A 10849-nucleotide genomic window follows, 5' to 3' on the forward strand; every position below is an offset into this window, starting at 1 on the left:
GATTTAGGTCGGTTTTGAAAGCATCAACGTTTATATGGGAAGCTAGCTCTTCTCGAAGAGTATGAACTTGAAGAATGGAAAAGTTGTCATTGAATTTTAGAGCGTGTGCAAGTCGGCTCATTAGCATTTTCGGGGAATAAAACCATGCATCTAAAAAACTTGGCTCAACTATGTTCAAAGTTAAACAACATTAATAATAGGATGTGACTAGGTCTCAATCGACTGAGATTTAACCAAGTCTCGGTCCGGTGACATAACATGCAAAAAAGAAAAAGAATTTTTTGTGCACGGTTCGAAAATCTCACGCATATAGCATTTACTGAGGTTAACCATGTCTCGGTCGACTAAGATTTAGTAAGACTATTAATAATATGGTGAGAAACATCAAAGTTGAGTAGTTGTATCAGCAATGATAGAAAAGGTGGCGATGAGCAAAATACAAATGGCTAAGCAGCCCCACTAGCGCTGCGTGCGCTATGCAGTTTGGGTTCCACGACCACCGCATGCCAGTTATTTTAGTTTTCAATGATGACCCGATGAGCACCTACCTAAATATTTTGGTCTCTGTCGGTCATACCAGGCTACCAGCTAATGATACAGTAGTATTTTCTGTTAAATAATAACTGGGGGACGTCTACTCATGCATCCACTGCACCACCCGTACTTTTTATTTCTACAGCTCAGTGGGTGGAGTGGTTGATCTGACCGAGCTAGAATGCGCATAAAATGAAGCAAACGATGCGACTGAGTTCTTGACAAATCAAACAATTCAATCACTCCCTCCACGGCGCGACGTCTCGAAAATGAAAATAGACATGGTCTGCGACGACGACATTAAGCCATTGCAACGGCAGAAGGTATGCGTGATCGGGGCCGGGATGGCCGGGTTGGCGTCAGCCCGCGAGCTGCGGCGGGAGGGCCACGACGTGACGGTGCTGGAGCAGAGCGGCGACGTGGGCGGGCAGTGGCGGTACGATCCGATGACTGACGGCGCAGACCCGCTCGGTGCCGCGGCGGCGCCGGTGAAGGTGCACGGCAGCATGTATGCGTCCCTCCGCCTGATCAGCGCCCGGGAGACCATGGGGTTCACCGACTTCCAGTTCGCGCCCAAGGACGGCCGCGACGTCCGCCGCTTCCCTGGTCACCGCGAGGTGTACCTCTACCTCAAGGACTTCTGCGACGCGTTCGGGCTCATGGAGCTCGTCAGGCTCAACACCGGCGTCGTGCGTGTCGCCTTGGCGCCAGGTCCGATTCCGACGCGGCAATGGATGGTGAGGTCCGTCGATCTCGGCAAGTCCGATGGTGCCGAGGAGGTGGAGGAGGAGTTCGATGCCGTCGTGGTGGCCAACGGCCACTACTCGCAGCCGAGATTGCCAAGCATCGTAGGCATGGAGGTGTGGAGGGGGAGGCAGGTGCACAGCCACTCGTACAGGGTGCCGGAGCCGTTCCGCGACGAGGTGGTGGTGGTGGTTGGGTGCGGCGCGAGCGGCAAGGACATCGCCATGGAGGTCCGCAGGGTCGCCAAGGAGGTGCACCTGGTCGCCAAGTCCATGGAGGAGGTAACCCAGGAGCTCGCCAAGGTGCTCTCCAAGTACAGCGCCAGCCTGCACCTACAACTTCACGTACGTACTAGTCTTTTCTTTTTCGTGCTCTAGTCATGTCGATCTCCAGTTCTCCACATGGATTCAAAACGAAATGATTGATCCGACAACGTTAATCAGGTGGAGCGGCTGTGCGAGGACGGGCGGGTGGTGTTCGGCGACGGCTCCAGTATCCTCGCCGACACCATCATCTACTGCACAGGGTTCAATTACTCTTTCCCGTTCCTGGATACGGAGGGAGCGGTCACCGTCGACGACAACTGCGTGGGCCCGCTTTTCGAGCATGTGTTCCCGCCGTCGCTGGCGCCGTCGCTCTCCTTCGTCGGTATACCCGTAAAGGTACGTGAACCTGTTGGTAGGCGAGGCGAGTTAGCGACGTTGCATTACATCTTGACGATACTCCTCGGGTCGGGATCGTCGATCATGACAGCGCTTGTTCTTTACGTCACGTACAAAAACATGCATTTGGTTGCAGGTATTTGCGCCTTGGTTCTTTGAGGCTCAGGCGAAATGGGTGGCGCAGGTGCTGTCCGGCAAGAGAACGCTGCCCCCGGAGGAGGAGATGGTGCGGTCCGTGGAGGAGTACTACCGCGCCAGGGAGGCCGCCGGCGCGCCCAAGAATTACACCCACGACGTCAGCTTGTTTGACACCACGGCACTGACTACTACACACAACCTGCACGACAATCGGACGATCGTACGGTGCTATATACTACTCCCCTGTTCCTAAATATACGTCTTTTTATAGATTTCTATAAGGACTATATATAAATGTATACTAGCAAAAGAGCCCGTGCGTTGCAACGGGACACAAATTTTAACTTATTAATTCCTTTAGAAAGGATGAACGGGTTAACTCTGCATCCTTTGAATAGTAATGCTTAATTTGTGTGATGCTTGAATTGGATGGTGAACAACAAAAACTCACCTCATCTCTCATTTTTCCTAATGTCTATCCTCTCCTAGCTTCATGAAGATGACCTCTTTGAATACTCTACATAGTACCTGTAGAAAGCAAATAATATGATTAGTTTTGAAGAACAATAGTTGGGTAAATAAAATATGATGCTATTCTTTTCATTACAGAGTGATGTGCCAGTGGAAAGTACCCATATGCATGTCTTCACTCTTAACAATCTCATGCCACGATTGCATTCGCAATCTAGGGAGAACTTTTCTCAGATAATGGGGAAAAGATCAAACTATCAGATAAGATTTATTTTTCTCTCTGATGAATTTTTTGTAATAACGAAAAAATATCATAAGATCTCTTTTCCTGGTCTGATCAATTTTTGTAATAATGAAGCAACTATCAACTATTGGATGAAATGAATTACCCAAAAATATAGGGAGAATTATTTGAGTGAAGTTATAAGAAATGAATAAAATCATCCAGTAAGTTAGTCCACGTGAAATCAATGAACGTACTTCTCATGTCGTTGGCAGATTACCTTTGATAAACTATAAGCAAATAGTTATAGTTTTCTTGTCAAGAAAGGCAAACAAAATCCATCAGAAGACGTTAACTTACCATGGAATTGTATGTTTGTGTATCTTGTCGACAGAAGGTCTTAGCAACTGTCAAGTTTGGCAACTAAGCAGTGCCGAGTAATTTACTTCATAATTATGCACTCTGACAGGTAGCAATAGCAAGGTATTCCAGCGTTATTCCCTTTCGAATATAACGTTGTCGCCATCCCTTCCATCCGTCCTCTGATCTCCCTCTCCCTGGTGATCTATTAGAATTCAGAATAGGACCAACAGTTTCTTACTTTATGGAACCCGAAAAACCATCGAGCGACCAGAGGCACAGCCACACACGCACACACGCGGATTCCATCGCCATCAATTTTCTTGAATGGATAGATAGATAGTACACTACATCATCCAATACTAAAAAGTATTAGTGGTCTTCCGCTCTTCCTTGTTGAAGCTTTGTCTGAAGTACATCTAGCCCCCATCAACTCAAAGGGAAACAAAAGAAGAATTCAAAATCGCGATTGCTGCTATCGATCACAGTCATGGCTCTTCACAAGCTTCTGCCGGCCTCCGTGCAGCCGCCCTGTAGAGCTACTCCACCGCGGCTGCGCACTTCGACGGCGGCGCGGCGAGGGCAAAGGCCAAGCCGGTTGGCTACCTCGGCTGCTGGGATGATCGGGCTATTGTTGGCGCTGGGGCTGCACACGGCGCGCCAGCAGCTCGCAAAACATCCGCCTCGACAAGCTCAAGTTGAGATCGTGGGCTCGTGGCCGAGGTAGCGGACCTTGACCTCGCCCTCCATGACACCGAGCGTTTTCATGGAAGCTCCATGTTCCAGATGGTCGCCCACGTCCGGGACGATCGCTCTCTCGCCGGATCTTGGTATGGTGGCGGCGATGGATCCGTGGAGGTTGGATTTTTCTGCGGGGTGGGAGATGAGAGAAGAACGTGCGTGTTGACCGACTTAGGAGTGGAGGACGTGTTCGGATCTGTCTTGTTTTGGGCCTGTGATTCGTCTTCTAATCGGTCTCTTCGTTCGATTTGTTTGTTGGGCCGAACACGTTGAAGCCCAATATGCTGTAGGTCGCTTGTGTTCGATCTGAGCGGACGGAATTTCGATGGTAAGAAGCAATAGTATCACCTCGGATGTAGAAAATAATATAGGTGAAAAAAAACTGAAAACGTAAATTCATGGGAAGAAGCGTATTGTGACGGTGAACCCGACAAAGTCAATCCGTGCTTTATTATTAGGGAGAGATATATAACACATATGCCCGTGCGTTGCTAGGGGGAAAATTGATGTTTCCACTAAAACGCCCATGAACGCGGCATGACAACATCCCTGGAGGCCGGGAGGCGCATGCCGATATGTAGGAGAAATGCATATCATGCTTTAATCTCCATTAATTGCGGTGGATGCATGTCGTGACACACTGAATGAGTAGAAATGTTACATGGTGAGTTCTATTTAATCACTGCATGCAAGAATTGAATGTTTCACATAATGTAAACATATGAGGGAAAGAAATAAAAGTAGGACTTACAAACAAAAAATATAATGAGATAGGCTCAACAAACTGAAACAGGGGAGCGTAGTTCCTGGGAGTGCATTATATCTGAATCGTTGGTGGTAAGAAGCACTTACCTTACTTCACCCTCATCGTACATATTTAGAAAATTGATGAAGTGCATATACCATGAATTCTGGATTAAATACTTTAACATGCTATCACGCAGTTCACACTCACATTTAATTAAATGATATTCCAAAAAATGAAATTGCATAGATATTTGATCTATTTAAAATGAGGGAATTGACATGGTGGTTCTCTTTATAACCCATACAACATATCTTGCCAACATTATTAGAGAGCTCAAATAAATTATTTCATTATTTGGAAATTACCCTTAAAGACACTTGCAAATTAAATCCCTTTGTTTCTAAATATTTAATTCCATGCCAAATTCAGGGAGGCCACATGAAAACTTTCAACTCAATTATTATTGGCCTCCAAATAAATATGTTTTTCAAAAAATAGAAGAAAACCCCCTTCTATTTTTTAAATCAAGGCCAGCCCAGTCGGTCGGTCTTTTCGCCCAAGGCCCAGCCAACCTCCTTAACCCTAGTCGCCCCTGAGCTCGATCCCGATTTCTCTCTGCCTCCTCCCCGACCCCCTCCCCTTGCGCCGTCACCCACCGCAGGAGGTGCAGCTGAGCCGTGCGTCCACGGCCTGCCCCACCGCCGGCAAGGATCTCACACCCACGGCATGCCTTGCCTGCCGCCTCTCGGTCACTGCGAGCACCCCGACCTGCTTGCTTAACCTCGTAGCCCTGCCCTCTTTCTTCCAACCCGCGCCTACCGCAGGAGCTCCTCGTGTGCCAGCCGCGCGTCCTTGCCTCGCCCGCCAGTGAGTCCCTCCATTGTGCCAGCCGCGCCTCCTTCCCTCGCTATTTGCCCCTCTATTTCCGAGGATTCCGGCCAATCAAGTATACCTGCCCACAAATCCATTTATTTGCATCCCAATCAGCATGGGCGTATGTTCCCTGATTTTCCTCTTGTTTCTCTGTCCGTGAGGAAGCTTGCTGATATCTCAGGCAACTCGCAAACATATTTAAGTTGATACAATTTAGTGCAAAAAATCGAGGTGGTGCTATTTAATTAGCCACCGAACCCGTGACTTGTGATGTGATTGTTTGCTAGTTCAGTTGGCTGGACTCTTCGGTTTAGTGGCCCATAAAATAAATTCCGATCCACACTTATTTTAGCGGCCCATAACAGGAACATACCACCGGCTGGAGGCCGACGTACGAAACGGAAACTGCTCGATCCTGTGTCCCCATGAAGTGCGGGTTCATTAATAAAAACTACAGGGACTATTCTGCAAAACCGTCGTGACACCGAACCCTCCTTGTGACTTGTGATGTGATTGTTTGCTAGTTCAGTTGGCTGGACTCGGTTTAGTGGCCCATAAAATAAATTCCGATCCACACTTATTTTAGTTGGCTGGACACTTATATTGAGAAGCATACAATGGTAATACAATTCACCAGATTAGCAATAGTCCTTAACCCATGCCACTTCCTTTGTTGATTAGCAAAGCCAACTCCAATATGTCTAGTAAAGCATTGTCCGTCTGCAATGTCCTATTTAAGAAGTTATGACATCAAACTACATATAAGAGACCACTCCAATTCTATTGTCAAAGTGCGGTGATGTTTTAGGTCCTCAATCAAATTAAATTTGAAAATTGTCAGAATAAATTAGATAAAATTAAACAATTAAATACTCATGTCTATATGATGACCCAAGCAAGGTGGCGATCAAAGTATGTCGGAATAGCTTTATTGAGTGCTTATATATCATGGCCCAGAATATAAGGATATATTACAAAATTCACATATTAGCATCCGTTAGGACTGACGACAGATTACCCAAACATCTATATCACACGTACCTTCAACAATCCATGTTTCACCGCTTTAGCAGCTAACCCCATCTCCTGCCACACCGGCCGCTGCAGGTCAGAACCAAAGTAGCATCCTCCTTTGCCACCGTTCTGAGCAGCACCACCGCCAGAATCCTCTATGTTTGCCCCCTCCCTCGCTCCTCTATCCGTCTTCCACATCCGGTGCACGGGACGGAACAGGAGGCACCCCTCCTCCAAATCTAGATCGCGAGGGTCATCAGGTGAGGAGCGGCCGCGACTCTTGGGCGTATCGAGCGCTAGGGCTGGTGGGGCATGTCGCCGTCGCAAGCACGCGGAGGGTCGTGAGTCTGCCTAGGGCATCGAAGGATGGCTCTCCGCCACCGCCGCCGAAGGAAGATGCGATATGCCTCCACTACGAACCCGAGACAAGGGCGAGACGGGACGACCCGTGGGCCTCGTTTTTATTTGTCGGTGGGATGTTGAACCGTTTTTTCTATATCTAGCAAACGTATTTGTCAAATCTATACCCATGGCAACATTAGTACCATGGCAACATAATTAACGACATACCGACTCTGATCTAGATAAGCACGTACTACACAAACAGTAAACACATCTACATATAATGCTAATACTGCTAATGCGAAAATAAACAGGAGCGGGATAAACGTCTTATACCCTCCAGTAGGCTAGGCAGAAGCCACGGCGGCGGTGGCGGCAGCGGTGTCCTCGGCGGCCTTCTTGTCGGCCTCGAGTTTCTCAGCAGCGAGACGGTCAGTGTCGGACTGAGACATGGTGATGATGAAGACGATGCGGACGTAGAGGAAGCACCGCGGAGACGGCCGCGCACCGCCACCGCCGACCGATGGGAGCTCGGCAAGATTGAGGAGGAATGTTCGCTTGGCGAATGACGGTAGGGCCAAGGCGCCATGCAACGCTCCGCACGGTGCAGGAGGAAGCGGAGCGGCTGCTCCGCAAGCGCCAGGCGGCGGTCGGGCAAGGCTGCCGCGGTCTCGCGTCCTTCTACCGCTAGAAGGACGACGATGACGGCACGGACAAGGATGGCGATGCGGCCGGCCAGGGTGGCCACGCATGCGTGGTCGTCGTCTGCTGTAAATTAGCATCCTAGAACTTTTTTAAAAAGTTTTTAGAAATATCGTCCATCTTAATTAAAATATGTTAGAGGAATATCGAGCAGATCATTGATGCTCTGAGCATGTAAATGAGAGGAATTTGTGAGCCTATCATTCATGTTGTAAATAGATTATATCACCAATGAATTTGTGAGCATGACATTCGAAGCTATTGACGAGGAAGGCCGCAAGAGAGATCCAGAATATTTGCACGTGCGCACAAGATCAAAGAGCAGATTTTCTTTTTTGAGAAACATATCAAAGAGCAGATATCACGCCGTTTCTGTGTCCTCAATCCCTTTATGGGCCGACTGTTGCGCTGTGTTCGCTCAGTTCCATGGGCCACCGTCGGATGCGTATGGGACGGTAGCAAATGATCTACGTCCCTCTGCAGTACTTTGTTTCTACGCCAGACGATCTGGTTCCGACATTGGAGGTCCTGGCTAGCGAGGCTAGCGTGCGACATATCAAATTTTATTAGTAATCATATCAATTGTACGGGCGTGGTTAATTCACGCGAATTCAGGTGGGTGAGATTAGTTAGTGTGGGCCCCATGATTGAATTAGGGAGGGGGTGGTTAGTTAGTGTGGGCCCACCCTTGAATTCAGCTTGGAGAGAAATTAATTAGGATGAGGAGAGATTTACGTGGCTTCGTCTCCAGATGCGTTGCGGAGCGTAGCAATGCTCATAGGTAAGGAAGTCTTTTTCCAATTGTACTTTAAGAAGCATGCTATAGATACAATGCTTTTGATAAAGGCCCACTAATAAGCAAATCTTAAAGGCATTATTTGTAAGTTGTCATAAAAAAAATCTCGCTAAAAGAGTTCTGTCAGCGATTTTTGTACGACAATTCTGACTCTAAAGGACCCCCTAATTTTCAAATCTTAAAGGCATTATTTGTAAATTGAAGCAATTTTAAAATCTCACCAAAAGGTCTGTTAGGCCATCTCTAGAGCTATTTGAGTTAATTGCATGCCATGTCTGGGTAATTGCTTTGTGTCATATCATACACCTTCCTTTCTTTCTTTCTTGTCAAACTCTCCTTCCTTCCTTATTTATGTATACTGATCATGCCCTCGTATATAATTCCTTTGCAACATATTATTATCTCCCTTCTTTTTTAAAGGAACTCTCCTTCCTTATTTATGCCCACGTAATAATACCTCTCTACAAGAGAATGCTTCTCTCCTTCTTTTTTTGGGAGCTCACCTTCCTTATGGTCATTATCCTCTCCTTCATTTTTCTTTTTGTGAAACTCTCTTTCCATATTTTATTCCCGCTAATGACGCCACTCTTTTTCCTTATTTATGCCCGCTGGTCATGCCACACATCTTTGTCAGCCATCTTTGTTACCATTAATTGTCCAGGCTGCTTATTGATTTTGAATAGGAAACATATATAAATCGGTAGAACAGATTGCAAAGGAGCGAGGTGGTACTTAATTTATAAAGAAACAAACCTTTTGTTTGCATCCTGATGCCTTAGTTCTGTTGGTTGCAGTTGCAGCCTTGGGCCTTGACGTGCAACTTTGGGAGTTCGACCCACATGGAGACGCTTATTTCTGCCTAATCTCGGTTACACGTCATATTTTTTGATTGGGCCGATTTCGGGCCAAAGCCCAGTAAGGCGATTTAGCCCAGCCTGTATGGAAAGTTGTATCGAGGATGAAGCCTACGAGCAGCGTGACGGGCGAAATTGACGTAACAAACAAGGACAGCCACAAAATTTAGTACCACCTTGAATATGTGCCTGTATGGAAAGTTGTATCGAGGATGAAGCCTACGAGCAGCGTGACGGGCGAAATTGACGTAACAAACAAGGACAGCCACAAAATTTAGTACCACCTTGAATATGTTTTAAATTCAAAACTGAAAGCGTAAAATCACGGGAAGAAAGCGTATTATAACGGTGAACCCGACAAAGTTAATCCGTGCTTTATTATTAGGGAAAGATAGACGTATTTTAGATTATAGATTCACTCATTTTGCTTCGTATGCAGTTCATATTGAAATGTGTAAAAAAAACTTATTTTTAGAAACGGAGGGAGTAGCTAATAAATAGGTTTACACGTCCGTGTTTTACATTCTGTGTTGCCATGTGATCTGCAGTTCATGGATGAGTTCGTGAGCAAGTACTGCGACTTCCGTAGCGTGGAGAAATGGCGTTACGAGTTGCTGGTGTCGTCGTTAGTCAACATGTTCGACAACCTCGAGACCTTCCGCGATGAGTACCAAGACAGCGACTCCATCCGCAAGGGTGTGGAGGAGTGGCACTTGTCTGCACAACGGGCCCAAGCTGCTGCTGCTGGACCTGCTACTACGAAAGAACAATCACTTGGTCTTCTCGAACAAGTAGAGTGATCGATTATGCACCATATGAGCTCCTTCCATTCCATGACAGTGCGTGTTTCAGGCTTCCACGGTTGGATCGATGTATCTATTTTATTTTTGTTTTCATAAACAGTGTCACAGACACCTTATATGTGCATTTTGTATAATATAAGACTGTTTTTGACACGATAAGTTGTATGCACATCCCACATTTTAAACACTTGGCTTTGTGATGAGACTTTTAAAATAGGGATTGCTAAAACTCAGCTAGTTGGGACGATATCGTTAGATATGTCAAACACCCCAGCGCGAAGGCTACGCATGCGGGCCCTTTTAGCTAGGCCTTCTGGCCCAACAACACAATTCCCTTTGCAATAAAATAAAATAAAATGTAAATAATAACCAAAAACAAATGATATATACAAAAAATGAAAAAAATAGTGTATGACATGTGTAGTGAATATTACCATTAGTGTACAAAAGTTAATGGCCATGTTATATGCAAAACATTTGCCGACATCTATTACATTACCAAAATACATGCATAGTAAAATTTGCATGCAAAATGTAAATTGTTTGGAGGGCACCCACAGACTCGGCTAGACATGGTTTGTCTTTGTATGGTGAAGGGGGACTAAAACTTACCTTTCCGTCTGGGAAGACGTTGACAGAAAAGTACACCTCTCAAAATTAATCTCTGTTTTAAGCTTCGAGCGCTGACACATCTGCAAATCCCTGTTTCCCTCTGCGAAGAGCCTATCTATTTACTTTTATATTATTTACTTTTATTGTTGAGTCATCACCTTCTCATTTTAAGCATCAGTCCTAAGAGCTCTATTGTCATTCTTACGCATTGTGTCTAGTTAATGTTGGATGT

At 46.2% G+C, this 10849-nt stretch overlaps 1 protein-coding gene across 1 annotated transcript; it reads left to right on the forward strand.

Annotated features, from left to right (window-relative positions):
• The first annotated feature begins 723 nt into the window (after positions 1 to 723).
• LOC109775005 (flavin-containing monooxygenase FMO GS-OX-like 8) lies at positions 724 to 10474 on the forward strand. The gene is made up of 4 exons (XM_020333764.4): positions 724 to 1622; positions 1722 to 1940; positions 2077 to 2298; positions 9751 to 10474. The coding sequence occupies exons 1-4, from the start codon at positions 804 to 806 to the stop codon at positions 10000 to 10002; spliced, it is 1512 nt and encodes a 503-aa protein (XP_020189353.3). The 5' UTR covers positions 724 to 803; the 3' UTR covers positions 10003 to 10474.
• The last annotated feature ends 375 nt before the right edge of the window (positions 10475 to 10849 follow it).

Source organism: Aegilops tauschii, chromosome 6 (assembly GCF_002575655.3).
Source record: "Aegilops tauschii subsp. strangulata cultivar AL8/78 chromosome 6, Aet v6.0, whole genome shotgun sequence".
NCBI lineage: Eukaryota > Viridiplantae > Streptophyta > Magnoliopsida > Poales > Poaceae > Aegilops > Aegilops tauschii.

Coding starts and splice junctions, on each gene's coding strand:
- LOC109775005 (XM_020333764.4), top strand. CDS start 804: ATGAAAATAGACATGGTCTGCGACGACGACATTAAGCCATTGCAACGG. Junction 1,623..1,721: donor GCCTGCACCTACAACTTCAC/GTACGTACTAGT, acceptor AACGTTAATCAG/GTGGAGCGGCTGTGCGAGGA. Junction 1,941..2,076: donor TCGTCGGTATACCCGTAAAG/GTACGTGAACCT, acceptor ATTTGGTTGCAG/GTATTTGCGCCTTGGTTCTT.